We start from the raw sequence: 16065 nt of genomic DNA, 5'->3' as shown, positions 1-16065 counted from the left end.
CTGTTCAAATAACGAAATGAAATGAGAGGTGCGGCAGCAACGAGTAAAGCCTCACCTCTGATTGCGCAATCCATAACAAACGGGGTTGATACATGGAATTGGAGCGTGCTGGTTGCCGTACATATGCATGTCGCCATTATAATGTTTTCAGATACGTTTATTGCACCTGATTTTTCACAGTCTGGCTAATGTCTTTAACCCTCAAAGTTTAATGTTTGTTAGCGACATATTTAGTTTTGCTGACGGGAAATAAAACCGCAGTGAAAAGGCACAGGTTGTGGCAGATAGTACTCTGCCGCACTGAAAGGGGGCGTACGTGAAACTGGACTTTCCGTCAAAAGTGGACGCGATTAACAACACCGGAGCTAAAAGGTTTGCTTCAAACTACGGGACAGAAGTTAACTCGCGCTTTTCAAACGGACTGGTACACCCGAAAAGACTGGCTATGTGGCTGTCCTTCGAAAATCGCCTTTGCTGCTTTCCCTGCCTTTTCTTCTCAACTTGTGCCAATGTCTGGACTAACACGAGATATTGTGACATTAACTAACTACCACGAAGCCTTAGCAAACATGAGAGCTCGACCACTCACATTTAAAGCCTGATTGCTTTAAAAACTTTTGGAAGCTCAAGGATCGATTTGACTTAGACGAACAGCGGAAGCTCAACGGTAGCATCCACAAGGCCCAAGGTAAAGGAAAACCTAAAGAGTATGAAAGACCTCAGTAATGCAACCTGCATCCTAGCTAAACAGGAGTTAACATTTGGTGGTAACGATGAGCGTGTAAGCTCTTCTAAACGTGGCATATATGTAGAACGATTACATGGTTTTGCTGAGAAAGATGAAAGGTTAGCTAGACATTTGGACACATCCACTGTGTTTTCTGGCTTGTCAAATAGAACACAGAACGATCTAATTGAAGCAATCCTCTCCATTGAGGCGGAGAGATTTTTTAAAGTAAAGGAAAATAAGGAGGACTTTTACAAAAAGGGGGCGTAGGTTTGCATAGGGACGATAGGGACATAACACTACCAACCTTTCAGGATGCTAAAATTGTCCCCACCAACTTTTAAGCAACCTTACCTTTTTTGCTTGATATAATGTTCAGTTATATAGAGAATTTAGATCTTTCAATAGTTCCATATGTTGTAAGGATAGAATTGACCCTACCATTATTAAGTGAATTATTTTCATTATGTTTATGTTTGCTTATAAAAAACAGACATTTATTCAGGAAGTTTTCAAAATGTTTCTTTAGTATTTTTTGAAAACAAAGGTTTGAATCGAACAGTGTATCATCTGAACCAATGCACGTAAAAGTTATTAGCAGTAGATAAGGATTTATTTTGCACTGATCATTTTGCCTATTAATTAATTAGGTTCATATACATGAGAAATGTGGCCCTTTGCCCCCTTCATCCAATCTGTTTGGTCTTATTAATGTCCCGTCCTCAGCAAAAAGTGTACCTACATGCAGGTTATGCTGTTATATCGTCCCTACGAATGTTGAGACCAAACCTATGCCCTTCCAAAGTAACGGCGGTTTTTGTGGTGAAGGACAGGCGCAAGACCACAAACAGTTTTCATTTCAATCTTATAAAAAAAAGAATTAAAAAAAAAAGCTTAGACTAAGAAAAATACAATAGAATATTTAAAAACTAAATTTTGGACTTGAATAAAATATCCTTTGTTTTTCTTTTCACACCTTTTGTTTAGCAATCTGTAATAAATTGATTAAAGTATCAGAATTTAAAGTTTTAAAAACAACTGAATATTTCACTAAAGGTCAGAATTGAATTCTGTGGTTTTGTACACCACTCTTTACTCTCATTTATGTTGCATGAATTATAGAATTGCGACGGCCAACACATTGAGGGTGTAGAGCAAATGCATGTTATTTTCTTACTTTTACGTATCGATAATATGTACCGTGTGCGCGTGTTTTGTGAAGAATGCTGATGAGATATGAAATAACCAGTAGCCAGTTGAATAAGCTACCCTTTTTGGTTTATATATTTGGAAATCTGACACTAAAGGAGTCAGTGCCTCACCAACCATGAACCTTACCGCACGTCATTGATAATTCATGTTTTTATTGAGGAAAACATAAGTAAACGAAATAGCCGCTAATAGGATTCGAACCACACTTCCTGTGTGACAGCCACCCGCTTACCAGGCTAGACTTCCACGTCACAATTTTTTTCTCTATAAACCTGACGGAATCCACATGCGTTGTTTATCTCTGTGCAATAAAATCTGTTAGGAAAACGCAACTGAAAAAAGAGAGCTGTTGGCCTGACCACTTATTTAGAAAACGGGGCTAACTTCAACGAACGAAGTTTTTTTTAATTTTTTTATTTTATTTCAAACAATAACATACACACATGATACAAACTGTGCAAGACAAACATCAAAACCTACATGAGATAAGAGAAAAAAAAATAAATAACTGAGGCACTTTGTACATAGTGTACTACTCGTGAGTCGTGGCAGAATGCTTCAACGAACGAAGTTGCCAGCCAGGCGCAGTATCTCGTGACGTAACGAAACAGGCCAGCCCGTGTGATTGGCTATTTAAGAGGGAGACGTCTGACTGGCTGCAGACGGGCTCCGTTTAGAAACAAATTGCAATTGTTTCTCCGCTGCGCGAAAGGAGTCCCGAAAAGATCGACACACTCGTGAGTGGAAATTTCAAATTAAAAGCACGTTATAAATGCGCGTAAGATGTGTGTTTCCTGTGATATGTATTTACGAATCGCACAATGCGTGTGTGTTTCGTGTTAGATGTGTGCGTTCATGATGAGACTGATCTAGCCCCATCCAAAACTACCATACCCAAGATGCACCGTGTGAAATCACATCAAATGTGCAAATGCAGGAAAAAAGCCGTCATTTCGACCATTCCTACGATATCATGTAAGAAAAGTCGACTCATATTGTGATTTTGAGCTGGTTATCTGTTACTTCCTGCGCGCACGTGTAGTTGTGGTTGCGACTCTGTTGCTCAATTTTGCCTTTTTTTGTGTCCTCTTCAGTTCCTGTCAGAGCAGATTAGCTGGTGGCGATATTAGCTAAAAAGCTAACGGTCCCTTGTTGCTAACCAATGGTTTAATGGCTCTCCGTCACTGTATTTATGTCGTTTTTTCTGTTTCACATACTTTTGTGTGTACGTATGGTAAAGTCACTGTGGGAATATTTATGCAGTCATTTAACGGACTTTTTATTTTTTGGTAAAAATTACCGTAGTGTTGTTAACGTGCTCCTCCACGTAGTTGGCCTTGAACACACAGAAGTCTTTATCTCGAAGGGTTAGGGGCTTGAAGGCATGCAACATTAAAGAAGACGTTCTGTAAGTGTCCACTGGTAGCAAATATTGGTTTGTCACACGAATATGTCGAATAGCTTCATCAATTTTTTTTTTTAACCACGAAGCATCTCAGTTTGAATCAACGTGACTTGATTACCTATTCATTTGAGGATTTTGTTTTTACCTAACGCCATATTTTTGTGTCGTAATTTCTGGAGAAATCGGGAACCCTTTTTTTGATACTGGCATTTCCTGTGCGTGCTTGAGAAATCGGGAACCCTGTTTTTGATACTGGCATTTCCTGTGCGTGCTTAAACTCTTTCATGCAAATGTTTTTATAACTTGGCATACAGTCATTTAGAAATCATGTAGATGCTCATTGTCGTGACAGCTCTCTGAAAGGGTAAAACTATTAAGGGGGTCTTTAGCTGAGAGAGCGCACTTCATGAAATATCTCTTTTAAACAAGTGAATGAAAGGTTTCTTCATGAAATAACACACTCTTCCAAACCAATATTTCTTTATGGATTAAACAAAGGCAAATTCAGCATTAGTAAGAAGTCTTTAATTGATTTCCCTTGTCAAATCCGTAAAACAGCACAGTAGACTGATAAACTAAAATAGATGATATTGAGGGCAATCGTAGCAAAAATTATTATTTTTGTGCCAACGTTGCGGTTTGCTTTTTCTCAAACGCAGACTGCAGGTGCTTATTTCTTAAAATTCTAAAGGAATTCTTGTCGGCTTCATCTTGAAATCAATTTAGATACTGTGTGGAAAACTGAAAAAGTAGATCTAGGAAGATTCAAATTGAAAATTGAGGTGAGGACTACTCAACTGTTCCCTGTTTTATTTGGGCCGTCACTTCAGATATGATGAGATTGATGATTAAAAAAGAGGTGTCTCTTTCTGTGCCAGATTTCATGTCAAGTTGTTCTGCTGTTAAATAATTCACCAGCAGTTTTTTCCCCCCTCACTTTTAAATTATACAACAGAGTCTGAGGCTGTTTTTAATCTTTAAAATTCAATGGATTCCCAGTTTTCTGCTCGACCCGTAAAGTGTACTCAAATGAAGCTGTGGATGATTTTTAAAAATATCATTACACCTCAGCAGAGAGGTTACAGTCATTGTTGGTACTACTGTGTTTAGCTCCAAATGAAAGACGGTGCCATCGTGTCTTTGAAGTGTGGGTGGAGCTTTGGCACCCCCCCCCCATTTCTGCCAATTCTACATGCTCTTGTCTTCTACTCGGCACTTGAGTCAACTGGTCTTGATACCTGACCTCTACGAGGATTTTTGAGTGTGTAAGCATTACGCAATAGGAAATGCTTTTTATTGGAACTCATTGTCAATGTAGGATGAGTACAAATACAAGAGGGTGGGTAGTAGTAGGAGGTGATCCTGATATTTTCTTGAAAAGAGAGCATGGTCGGGTTGTAACAATACATCGATCTGGATCAAACCATTGAAATGAATACGTACATCGATCAGTTAAGGAGCCATCCAAAACAGAAGACATCAGTCTTGTTTATATGTCCTTTTGTTCAAAAGAACAAACCTGTCCAGTTTGCTTTGTATTTGTTTATGCTGAAATGTGTACATAATACTGTCTTAAAGTGATCCGAGGCCCTTGAATACAATCCAAATCAAATTGTTGCCGGCTTTGTAAAATCCGCAAATGTCATATCGATGTTTAAAGAATCGATAACTTGACAAAATGTGTGATTTACAGCCCTACTAATTCGCTCACAAAACAATGGTAATAATAAAGCAATAAGTTTTCATACATAGTATTGTAAATCTCAATGTATGAAACTGTTTTTTTTTCTTTAAAAAATTTTTTTTTTGTGTGTGTTAATGGTTAAACTTAATTTACGGTCACTACGTACAGTATAAGTTTTTTTTTTTTTTTAATCTGTCTACAATATGACTTAATCTTTACAAAATAATGTTGATACATTTAACTTGCTAATTTTTAATGGTGGTATGCACTGTGGTCCGAAGAATTAAAAAAAGAAAAATACAATACAGTACATCGTGCTAAATCGTGCGTAGGTATAAACGAGTGCAACAAAGTAAATTCACATAATTTCATAGTGTAAGCTAAGTGTTGTTCAGGTGACTCCAAGCCTTCATTTTTCAGTAAATTATGCACTTGGGATATCAATGACTTTTCTGTGAATGGGTGCCAACATCCATAGTGAAGCAACTTTCTTTATTTTTGAAATTTGGTCAAATAACTCAAACAGTCAAGATGTTCAAGCGATGTACAGCTTGATTTAAAAGTGCACCAAGGTCATTTTTCCAGTGACGAGCAAGTTTGAAATACGCTATCCATGGAGTAAGGTAAGCATTTCTGTTCAGGTGTCGTGTCCTGTAAAGAAGCCATGGCTCCTGGGGATGTGGTGTCGGAGCACGGCAAGCAGCCCAAACCCAAGGAGAAGCGCCCCGCCGCCGCCGCCGCCGCTCCCGTCAAGTCGTCCAATGTTGACTGCGAATCGGACGGCTCTTTTGTGTTTGAGGCCCACGAGGCCTGGAAAGACTTCCACAACTCTTTGAGGCATTTCTACGAAGTGGGAGAGCTCTGCGATGTCACGCTCAAGGTTATACGTCCAAGTATTTCACGCTGTGTTTACAGTCAAGGTTTGAGGGCCTTATTCATATTAGTGCTGTGGGGAAAATGCCAGGGTGACTGAACGACTGTAGTGATGTCCTCTCATAATGTCCTTTGTTGCAGGTCGGCAGCAAGTTGATACCATGTCACAAACTTGTGTTGGCCTGTGTTATCCCCTACTTCAGGTGTGTGCAGTTTTCCACTACTGTAGTAGTTGGGTATTGAAACGATTATTTAAGCAGTCCGTTTTTCCCTCAGGGCCATGTTTCTTTCCGAAATGACGGAGGCCAAACAGAAAGTGATCGAGATCAAGGACTTTGATGGAGATGCCATTCAGGATCTGGTCCACTTTGCCTACTCCTCAAAGCTCACACTCACTGTAGACAATGTCCAGCCTCTGCTTTATGCTGCCTGCATCCTGCAGGTGCGTCAACACTGGTGCAGTTGAGACAAATCTCGTATCTTAAATTAAGAAGAAAAAAAAAAAATGATGCATTGATCTTGCAATGTCATTAAGATGCTTCAGTCCACCTCATTAAAAAAAAAAAAAAAAAAAAAAAAAAAAAAAAATTCTTGTTACTATAGCACTACATACAGTACTATACGAAAAGCAAGTGAGAAAGAAGATTATTTTGTAATTGAAAAGGACAGACAAAACCATGCACATCCCAGTGGAAAGAACCAGATTTTTTCCCCCCCTAATGTGTAATAGTGGAGTAAATTGTAAAGAAAAGCGAACATTTCCCGGAACTAGGCAAAATAGCCGTTGTCAGACATTTTGACTATTTCAGCCAATCTAATCCGACTATCGCAGATTGTCCCACTTACTCTTCAAACATTGGCTACCCGCTGTAGTATGCGCGTAGACAAAGAAGAAAGACGGCAATTATTATGAACAGGTACAGAAAGCACGTGCCCATTTTCTCTTTTGTCCGTTTCGAGTGTTTATGTGCAGCACGCGCGTGGCGGGACTGACATCACATTCATCACTTAGCGGCTGGTCTTGTAAGGGTTTGTTTTAAATATTGTTCTCTATTATTGCAGGTCTCAGAAATATGCAATTTGAATACTGCAACTGTTTTTCTAGGAGTGGGAACCTTTTGGTACCTCACGATACGAGATTCGGCGGTACAACAATTATCGATATATTAGTCAGAAAGTCATTCTATAATATTATACAAAATGACTAATAAACAGAAAAACCATCCATCTTCGTTATTCTGCTGCAAGTTTATCGCTAAGAGACGTCCGTCCAATCCATTTGAACAGGGAGGATGGCAACGAATGAACCTATCACTTCAAATGGGCCCCTCCCCCAGCATATCGATAACCTTTTGAGATACAAAGTATCACGATATATCACCATTGCGATATTTTGTCACAAGTTATTCATACTAGGTATTGTTTATGTGCCGCAAACAATTGCTTTGGTAATCAACTAATAGGATCAAATTTAAAGGCCAACTCTTCATGAATAATAATTGGTCTCCACTTGAGATATAAATGCCATGCGCATTATAAATACCGTATAGCACTTGAAGCAATTGAGCCTTAAGCAATATTTCTACACTGTTCAGAAATGATGATGTAAATTGAATTTGAGTACCGTTATGAGGGATGTTCCAATTTTTGCACCTGATTGTGAAAATCTACCGATACAGAGTCCTGACTCGATACCGAAAGTTTATTTTATTATTATTTTTTGAACCATAATAGAAATAAATTAAAAAAAAAAACTCATAATGTGAATTATTTTGAAATCTGAATAATCCTTGTCTTTATTCAATGCTATTTTTGAGTGACTCCAATCACCCTACTGAGAACAGACTCGCGCAACGATTTGCCACAGCACACTTATGATCGGGTCGCAACAATAATTGACTGTAGGCATGTGCCGGTATGAGATACTGATGTCATGATAACCTACAGCAAAAATATCACGGTACTGCAATTACAGCTCTAAAATGTTTTATTTTGATATTTCTGGCCCCCCCGCCCCCCCACCCAAAAACCTTTTTCCCATTGAGCAATATATTTTTTTGATTTTTCAAAACAACATTAGCAAATTGGAATATAAGTACAATGTTAAGTTAAATAAATAAAAATTTCTAAATGAAATTAAATTGGCCTGCCAATTAGCCACATTATCTGTCGCGTTAACAAGGTTACGTTGCAGTGTGTTTTACCACTGCTAGACCAGTGACGTGCGGTGAGGTTCATGGTTGGTGAGGCACCGACTCCTTTAGTGTCAGATTTCCAAATATATAAACTAAAAAGGGTAGCTTATTCAATTGGCTACTGGTTATTTCATATCTCATCAGAATTCTTCACAAAACACGCACACACGGTACATATTATCGATACGTAAAAGTAAGAAAATAACATGCATTTGCTCTACACCCTCAATGTGTTGGCCGTCGCAATTCTATAATTCATGCAACATAAATGAGAGTAAAGAGTGGTGTACAAAACCACAGAATTCAATTCTGACCTTTAGTGAAATACTCAGTTGTTTTTAAAACTTTTAATTCTGATACCTTAATCAATTTATTACAGACTGCTAAACAAAAAGTGTGAAAAGAAAAACAAAGAATATTTTATTTAAGTCCAAAATTTAGTTTTTAAATATTCTGTTGTATTTTTCTCAGTCTAAGCTCTTTAAAAAGAATTTTTTTTTTTTTTTATAAGATTGAAATGAAAACTGTTTGTGGTCTTGCGCCTGTCCTTCACCACAAAAACCGCCGTTACTTTGGAAGGGCATAGGTTTGGTCTCAACATTCGTAGGGACGATATAACAGCATAACCTGCATGTAGGTACACTTTTTGCTGAGGACGGGACATTAATAAGACCAAACAGATTGGATGAAGGGGGCAAAGGGCCACATTTCTCATGTATATGAACCTAATTAATTAATAGGCAAAATGATCAGTGCAAAATAAATCCTTATCTACTGCTAATAACTTTTACGTGCATTGGTTCAGATGATACACTGTTCGATTCAAACCTTTGTTTTCAAAAAATACTAAAGAAACATTTTGAAAACTTCCTGAATAAATGTCTGTTTTTTATAAGCAAACATAAACATAATGAAAATAATTCACTTAATAATGGTAGGGTCAATTCTATCCTTACAACATATGGAACTATTGAAAGATCTAAATTCTCTATATAACTGAACATTATATCAAGCAAAAAAGGTAAGGTTGCTTAAAAGTTGGTGGGGACAATTTTAGCATCCTGAAAGGTTGGTAGTGTTATGTCCCTACCGTCCCTATGCAAACCTACGCCCCCTTTTTGTAAAAGTCCTCCTTATTTTCCTTTACTTTAAAAAATCTCTCCGCCTCAATGGAGAGGATTGCTTCAATTAGATCGTTCTGTGTTCTATTTGACAAGCCAGAAAACACAGTGGATGTGTCCAAATGTCTAGCCAACCTTTCATCTTTCTCAGAAAAAAACATGTAATCGTTCTACATATATGCCACGTTTAGAAGAGCTTACACGCTCATCGTTACCACGAAATGTTAACTCCTGTTTAGCTAGGATGCAGGTTGCATTAATGAGGTCTTTCAAACTCTTTTGGTTTTCCTTTACCTTGGGCCTTGTGGATGCTACCGTTGAGCTTCCGCTGTTCGTCAAAGCCAAATCGATCCTTGAGCTTTCAAAAGTATTTAAAGCAATCAGGCTTTGAATGTGAGTGGTCGAGCTCTCATGTTTGCTGAGGCTTCGTGGTAGTTTTTTAATGTCACAATATCTCGTGTTAGTCCATACATTGGCACAAGTTGAGAAGAAAAGGCAGGGAAAGCAGCAAAGGCGATTTTTCAAAGGACAGCCACATAGCCAGTCTTTTCGGGTGTACCAGTCCGTTTGAAAAGCGTGGGTTATCTTCTGTCCCGTAGTTTGAAGCAAACCTTTTAGCTCCGGTGTTGTGTTAATCGCGTCCACTTTTGACGGAAAGTCCAGTTTCACGTACGCCCCCTTTCAGTGCGGCAGAGTACAATCTGCCGCAACCTGTGCCTTTTCACTGTGTTTTTATTTCCCATCAGCAAAACTAAATATGTCTCTAACAAACATTAAACTTTAAGGGTTAAAGACATTAGCCAGACTGTGGAAAATCAGGTCAAATAAACGTATCTGGAAACATTATAATGGCGACATGCAGATGTACGGCAACCAGCACGCTCCAATTCCATGTATCAACCCAGTTTGTTATGGATTGCGCATTCAGAGGTGATGCTTTACTCGTTGCTGCCGCACTTCTCGTTTCATTTCATTATTTGAACAGGAAATAGGCAAATTCGGTCATTTTGACTATAAAAAAATGTTTGAAATGAGTCATACATAAAGAGCAATGGACAAATATAAATTTGATGCTATAATTATCTTTTTTGTCATGATGACAGGTGAGGCTCTGCCTCCCCTGACCGCACGTCACTGTGCTAGACACACGCCGAAGTTAACTCTCGTAGCTAGTGGGAAAGGTTCATGATGGCGTTTACTGACCTTTAATTTTGTATGATTGCAAAATCATATCGGAGATATTGCCTTCTCTGGTAGCCACCCCCCACAAACATGTTTTTCATGTCGCTTGGCCCACCTAAGCCGCAGCTGTCCTGAACTTTCCTGTACCCGAAGTATTCCCATACCAGCGACTTTTTTTTCTTCAATTGGGTAAAAAGTTGAGGTGTCCTCCGGCCAACATCGAGCACAGCTGACTCACTGACACTGAGCAACAACTTGAGCGGGAGGGGTGAGCCCTGCAATTTTGGGACATACAGTAAAAAAATAGCTAATACCGCAGAAAATTGGAGTGGTTTTGAAACCTTGACATTTTCATACCACGGTATACCTTTAAACCGGTAACCGGCTCATGCCTAATTGACACCTTTGCGCCTTTGATCGTAGGGCTACCGAGCTTCTCTGGCAAGATCAGTTTCAAACCTTTGTTAACTAGAACTACAGAGCGCAAGCTGGGCCGGACAGTTTGGCAGGCGCTGTACGTGCATCAAACGGGAAAAACGCGTATAAATATATATATTTTTTTTATTAAAAACCTGATTTTTTTCACCCGATTCCGATCCTCTGAAAAATGATCGGGACACCCCAAACTGTTCCTATCTGTGAATACAAAAATGGATTATTCAAAGGCATTTTTGACATATGAAGTAGAATGCAAACAAGAGAAATATCGGGCGCAGTTGTGTGGAATCGCCGCCGCGGTAAAAACAAAGTGCCTGACGGACGGATGTCGCAGGTGGAGTTGGTGGCACGGGCGTGTTGCGAGTACATGAAGGCCCACTTCCACCCGACCAACTGCCTGGCGGTGCGCACCTTTGCCGAGAGCCACAATCGCGTGGACCTAATGGACATGGCCGACCGCTACGCCTGCGAGCACTTCGGCGAGGTGGTGGAGTGCGAGGACTTTACGTGCGTCTCGCCCCAGCACCTGCGGACGCTGCTTTCCTCCGGCGAACTCAACATCCGCTCGGAGACGCAGGTGTACAAGGCGGCCGTCAAGTGGCTCAAAGCCAACCCGCAACACCAGCACACCTGGCTGGACCACATTTTTTCTCAGGTGCGCGTGAGGTCTATATATTTAGCTTTACAAATTGCTAAACATTTGTCTTACGTTAACGAAGCTCATTTTGGTCCATCGCCTCCGTATTTGTTCTGCAGGTGCGCCTGCCGCTGCTCCCCGTTGACTTTCTGACCGGCACGGTGGCCAAAGAGGAGATGATTAAAGGCAACCTGAGCTGCCGGGACTTGATGGACGAGGCCCGGAACTACCACCTGCACCTCAGTGACAAGGCCGTGCCGGATTTTGAGTATTCGCTCCGCACCGTTCCCCGAAAACACACCGCAGGTTGGTTTCTCGGCGTTTCCGTGTGGATTTTTGATAACGCCGATGTTTCCGAAGGGGTTCTGTTTTGCGTGGGCGGTCGCGGCGGTTCCGGCGACCCGTTTCGCAGTATCGAGTGCTACTCCGTTAGTAAGAACGGCTGGTTTCTGGGGCCCGAGATGAACAGCAGACGGCGACACGTCGGCGTCATTTCTGTAGGAGGTAAAAGTTCAAAACGCGAGCGATGGCGAGGGTCAGACATTGCCAACTGTAAAAGGGCAACATACTGTTGCAGCACAATAATACTCCATTTTTCTCGGACGCAGGAAAGGTTTACGCCGTCGGCGGACACGACGGCAACGAGCATCTGGGCAATATGGAGGTGTTTGACCCCTTCACTAACAAGTGGATGATGAAAGCCTCCATGAATACCAAGAGGTACTTGGCTGCCATCCAGTCAGAAGAGTGAGGCAAAGCGGTAGAATTTTACCATCTCGGTCACGCGCTGCCCTCCGGCGGCGGTCTCCATCCGTATAATACAAGTTTCACATTTGGAAAGAAAATCCAAATGAACAGACCGTTTATTCAGCGTTGCGCCTGCGTTTGCGCAGGAGGGGAATCGCCCTAGCCGCGCTGGGCGGTCCCATCTACGCCATCGGCGGTCTGGACGACAACTTGTGTTTCAACGATGTGGAGCGCTACGACATCGAGAGCGACTGCTGGAGCGCCGTGGCCTCCATGAACACCCCCAGAGGCGGCGTGGGCTCCGTAGCGTTGGGTGTAAGGCGTCCAAATACGGATACGCCTATTCCCCGCCCAATTTCCTACCGATCGCTACTTTGTCTTCCCGCTACTAGAGTTTTGTATACGCGGTGGGCGGCAACGACGGCATGGCGTCCCTATCAAGCGTGGAGCGCTTCGACCCGCACCTCAACAAGTGGACCGAGGTGAACGAGATGGGCCAGCGGCGTGCCGGGAACGGGGTCAGCAAGCTGAACGGCTGCCTCTACGTCGTCGGTAAATGGCCACTTTTTCACATTTCTGTATTGGATAACCACTTAGAAGATCAAGTCAAGCTTGTTGACTGCAATTATTGCAGAGAAAATTGTGTTTTAGAATTAGTTATACCAAATCTAGCGAGTGAAAGAATACTCCCTTTTTTCACCAGGAGAGAAAAAAAAAATACTTTATTTGACCTTTTTAGCAATAATCAACTGTAGAAAAAGATTGGATTTTTTCCCCCTCAAATGCTGTTATTTCTGCCCATAACCCCTCAAAGTGGGCAATTGTCATATTTTATTTGGAGCGCCTCTGCCATCTACTGGTGGTTATCTGTTCGCAAGTGTCCTTTCGGACTACTGTATTGCCATTTAACCAAGCTTTGGGTATGGTCAATTTAAAGTCTTGATGAACCAATTTGGGGATCTGGGAGAAAAATCCATGCAGAGATGCGATAACAGCCCAGATTTGAACAATGACACTTTTCCACCACAATTCATACGGTATATATTATTTTCAAACACCGCGGTTTGCTCATACTAGGTGGATTTGACGACAACTCGCCGCTAAGCTCCGTGGAGCGCTTCGACCCCAGAACAAACCGCTGGGAATATGTGTCGGAGCTTACCACCCCGCGTGGCGGCGTGGGCGTCGCCACGGTGATGAGCCGTGTGTTCGCAGTGGGTGGGCACAACGGTAACATTTACCTGAACACGGTGGAGGCCTTCGAGCCACGCATGAACAGGTTAGTTGCGCCGGGCGAGGGTTCCTTGGACGCGGCGCTTAACGTCCGTCTTTCTCCAGGTGGGAGCTGGTGGGCTCCGTGTCGCACTGCCGAGCCGGAGCGGGCGTGGCCGTCTGCTCGTCGCACGTGAGTCAGATCAGAGACGTCGGGCAGGGATCCAGCAACGTAGTTAACTGTATGTGACGGAAGACTGAAAATGTGTACTTCACCTCATTGCTTGCTCTCCATTGTGTTCGCTTTGTGCCATGTACACCACATGATAGCATTAGATGAGATTGTCCGTTTACTAAGTAACTAGTTCTCATATTGCTAGAGTTTCACTCCAAATTTTTTGGGTGATAAACTAACAAAAAAATAGCATTATTTTACAGGCACAGGTTTCATCTGTGACTTTGGAACGCCATAGCCCCCCCCCCCCCCCCCCCTTTCTCCGGAGTCTGCATTAATGTGGATTCATTAGAACAAATTAAAAAAAGATTTAGAACTTTGTTCAACTCAGGATGAAATGGTGCACATGTTGGGTAGCAATTCATTTTTTAGATATTTAACGGGATGACCGTACAGCTTTATCTAGAGTCCAGAACCATTCAACCATTGTGAATTGCCAGTCTTCACAAGGGTGTCGCTTAGCAAAAAGTTCATTCAAAAGTTCAAGGATGTAACATGTCACACGAACAATATTTATTCATAATCAATCGTTTGCATCCTATTTTTTCATAAATGTAATATTTTCTTGTGAATCTACTTTTGTCAAAGGGAACCTAGTAGACCAGTTTCAATCAGCTTCACGTGCTAAATGCAGAATAACTTCAATTATGTCAATCGTGATCATGCTTGAACAATCATGGCTGACAGTTAAGTTTGTTGGGGAAAAAAATGCAGATGTGATTTAAAAAAAAATTTTTTTTTTAAATAGACAACTAGAGTTTTGCAATGTTGTACAGAAATTCATTGAGCAGTGTCAGGGAATGCTTGTGGCAAGACGATAGCTGGACTGTCAGAAGCTAAATCGCTTTCTTGCAGATGGCACCTATATACATATATTTTTTAATATATTCTGGACACCTTTTGTAATGTACACATATAACTATATTTGCTGTTATTCTTCTAATCATTGGTTGTGCTAGAATTTTCCAAGGTGAATAGAATTGTATATTTGTTGTCACTTCGTGCAGCGTTTCAGGCTACATATGTTTTAGTTCTGTCTTGGGTAAAGCTGCACAATTTACAAGGGACTGATAAAACACACACAAAAGCAGTTGCACCTGAAGTTCTTGGTTTTTCTTTCCAGTGTGCGTTTTTTTTAATGTTCAATAAATTTAATGAAATGATGGAATTTTGTCTGTCATACTTTGTCCCGCCAATTGTCTGATATACTAGTCGTTCTCAAAAAATTAGCATATTGTGATAAAATTCATTATTTTCTGTAATGTACTGATAAAAACTCCTCCTTGAGTTATCACCTTATCGTGGTGGAGGGGTTTGCGTGTCCCAATGATCCTAGGAGCTATGTTGTCTGGGGGCTTTAAGCCCCTGGCAGGGTCACCCATGGCAAACAGGTCCTAGGTGAGGGGCCAGACAAAGAATGGCTCACAAGACCCCTTATGATGGAGAAAATTACAGGATCCAAGTTTCCCTTGCCCGGACGCGGGTTACCGGGGGGCCCCCCCCTGGAGCCAGGCCTGGGGGTGGGGCTCGAAGGCGAGCGTCTGGTGGCCGGGCCTTTTCCCATGGGGTCCGGCCGGGCACAGCTCGAAAAGGCAACGTGGGTCCGCCTTCCCATGGGCTCACCACCTGTGGGAAGGGCCAAAGGGGTCGGGTGCGTAGCAATTTGGGCGGCAGCCAAAGGCGGGGGCCTTGGCGGTCCGACCCCCGGCTACAGAATCTTACTCTTGGGACATGGAATGTCACCTCTCTGGCGGGGAAGGAGCCCGAGCTGGTGTGTGAGGCAGAGAAGTTCCAACTAGATATAGTTGGACTCTCCTCCACACACAGTTTGGGTTCTGATACCAGTCCTCTTGAGAGGGGTTGGACCCTCTTCCACTCTGGAGTTGCCCACGGTGAGAGGCGCCGAGCAGGTGTGGGCATACTTATTGCCCCCAGGCTTGGTGCCTGTATGCTGGGGTTTACCCCAGTAGACGAGAGGGTAGCCTCCCTCCGTCTTCGGGTGGGGGGACGGGTCCTGACTGTTGTTTCTGCTTATGCACCAAACAGCAGTTCAGAGTACCCACCCTTTTTGTAGTCCTTGGAGGGTGTGCTGGAGAGTGCCCCCTCTGGGGACTCCCTCGTTCTGCTGGGGGACTTAAACGCTCATGTGGGCAATGACAGTGAGACCTGGAGGGGCGTGATTGGGAGGAACGGCCCCCCGATCAGAACCAGAGCGGTTCTGTGCTCGTCACGGATTGTCCATAACGAACACCATGTTCAAACATAAGGGTGTCCATATGTGCACTTGGCACCAGGACACCCTAGGCCGCAGTTCGATGATCGACTTTGTGATTGTGTCATCGGACTTGCGGCCGCATGTTTTGGACACTCGGGTGAAGAGAGGGGCGGAGCTGTCAA

The 16065-nt window shown here is 42.2% G+C and overlaps 1 protein-coding gene across 6 annotated transcripts; it reads left to right on the top strand.

Annotated features, from left to right (window-relative positions):
• Window positions 1-2545: 2545 nt before the first annotated feature.
• Window positions 2546-15860, top strand: klhl8 (kelch-like family member 8). Of its 6 annotated transcripts, XM_057818768.1 has the most exons (13): window positions 2592-2676; window positions 2783-2914; window positions 5670-5908; window positions 6043-6104; window positions 6178-6343; window positions 11172-11492; window positions 11594-11780; window positions 11835-11978; window positions 12083-12194; window positions 12368-12536; window positions 12614-12773; window positions 13299-13500; window positions 13560-15851. In XM_057818768.1, the coding sequence occupies exons 2-13, from the start codon at window positions 2839-2841 to the stop codon at window positions 13681-13683; spliced, it is 1962 nt and encodes a 653-aa protein (XP_057674751.1). In that variant the 5' UTR covers window positions 2592-2676; window positions 2783-2838; the 3' UTR covers window positions 13684-15851. The 6 variants fall into 6 exon arrangements, with proteins under 6 accessions (XP_057674752.1, XP_057674751.1, XP_057674750.1 ...); XM_057818767.1 differs by having other exon boundaries at window positions 11594-11978; window positions 13560-15859; XM_057818769.1 differs by lacking the exon at window positions 2783-2914 and having other exon boundaries at window positions 2546-2676; window positions 11594-11978; window positions 13560-15856.
• The last annotated feature ends 205 nt before the right edge of the window (window positions 15861-16065 follow it).

The sequence above is a fragment of the Corythoichthys intestinalis genome, chromosome 17, assembly GCF_030265065.1.
Source record: "Corythoichthys intestinalis isolate RoL2023-P3 chromosome 17, ASM3026506v1, whole genome shotgun sequence".
Taxonomy (NCBI): Eukaryota; Metazoa; Chordata; class Actinopteri; order Syngnathiformes; family Syngnathidae; genus Corythoichthys; species Corythoichthys intestinalis.
The sequence above is the reverse complement of the archived record's forward strand: the minus strand, read 5'-3'. Positions and strand labels throughout refer to the sequence as shown.

Excerpts from the sequence above, each read along its gene's own strand:
- klhl8 (XM_057818767.1), top strand. The coding sequence starts at position 2,839 with ATGCACCGTGTGAAATCACATCAAATGTGCAAATGCAGGAAAAAAGCC. Across the intron at positions 6,344-11,171 it reads ATGCTGCCTGCATCCTGCAG|GTGGAGTTGGTGGCACGGGC; the intron begins GTGCGTCAACAC and ends CGGATGTCGCAG. Across the intron at positions 12,537-12,613 it reads TGGGCTCCGTAGCGTTGGGT|AGTTTTGTATACGCGGTGGG; the intron begins GTAAGGCGTCCA and ends TCCCGCTACTAG.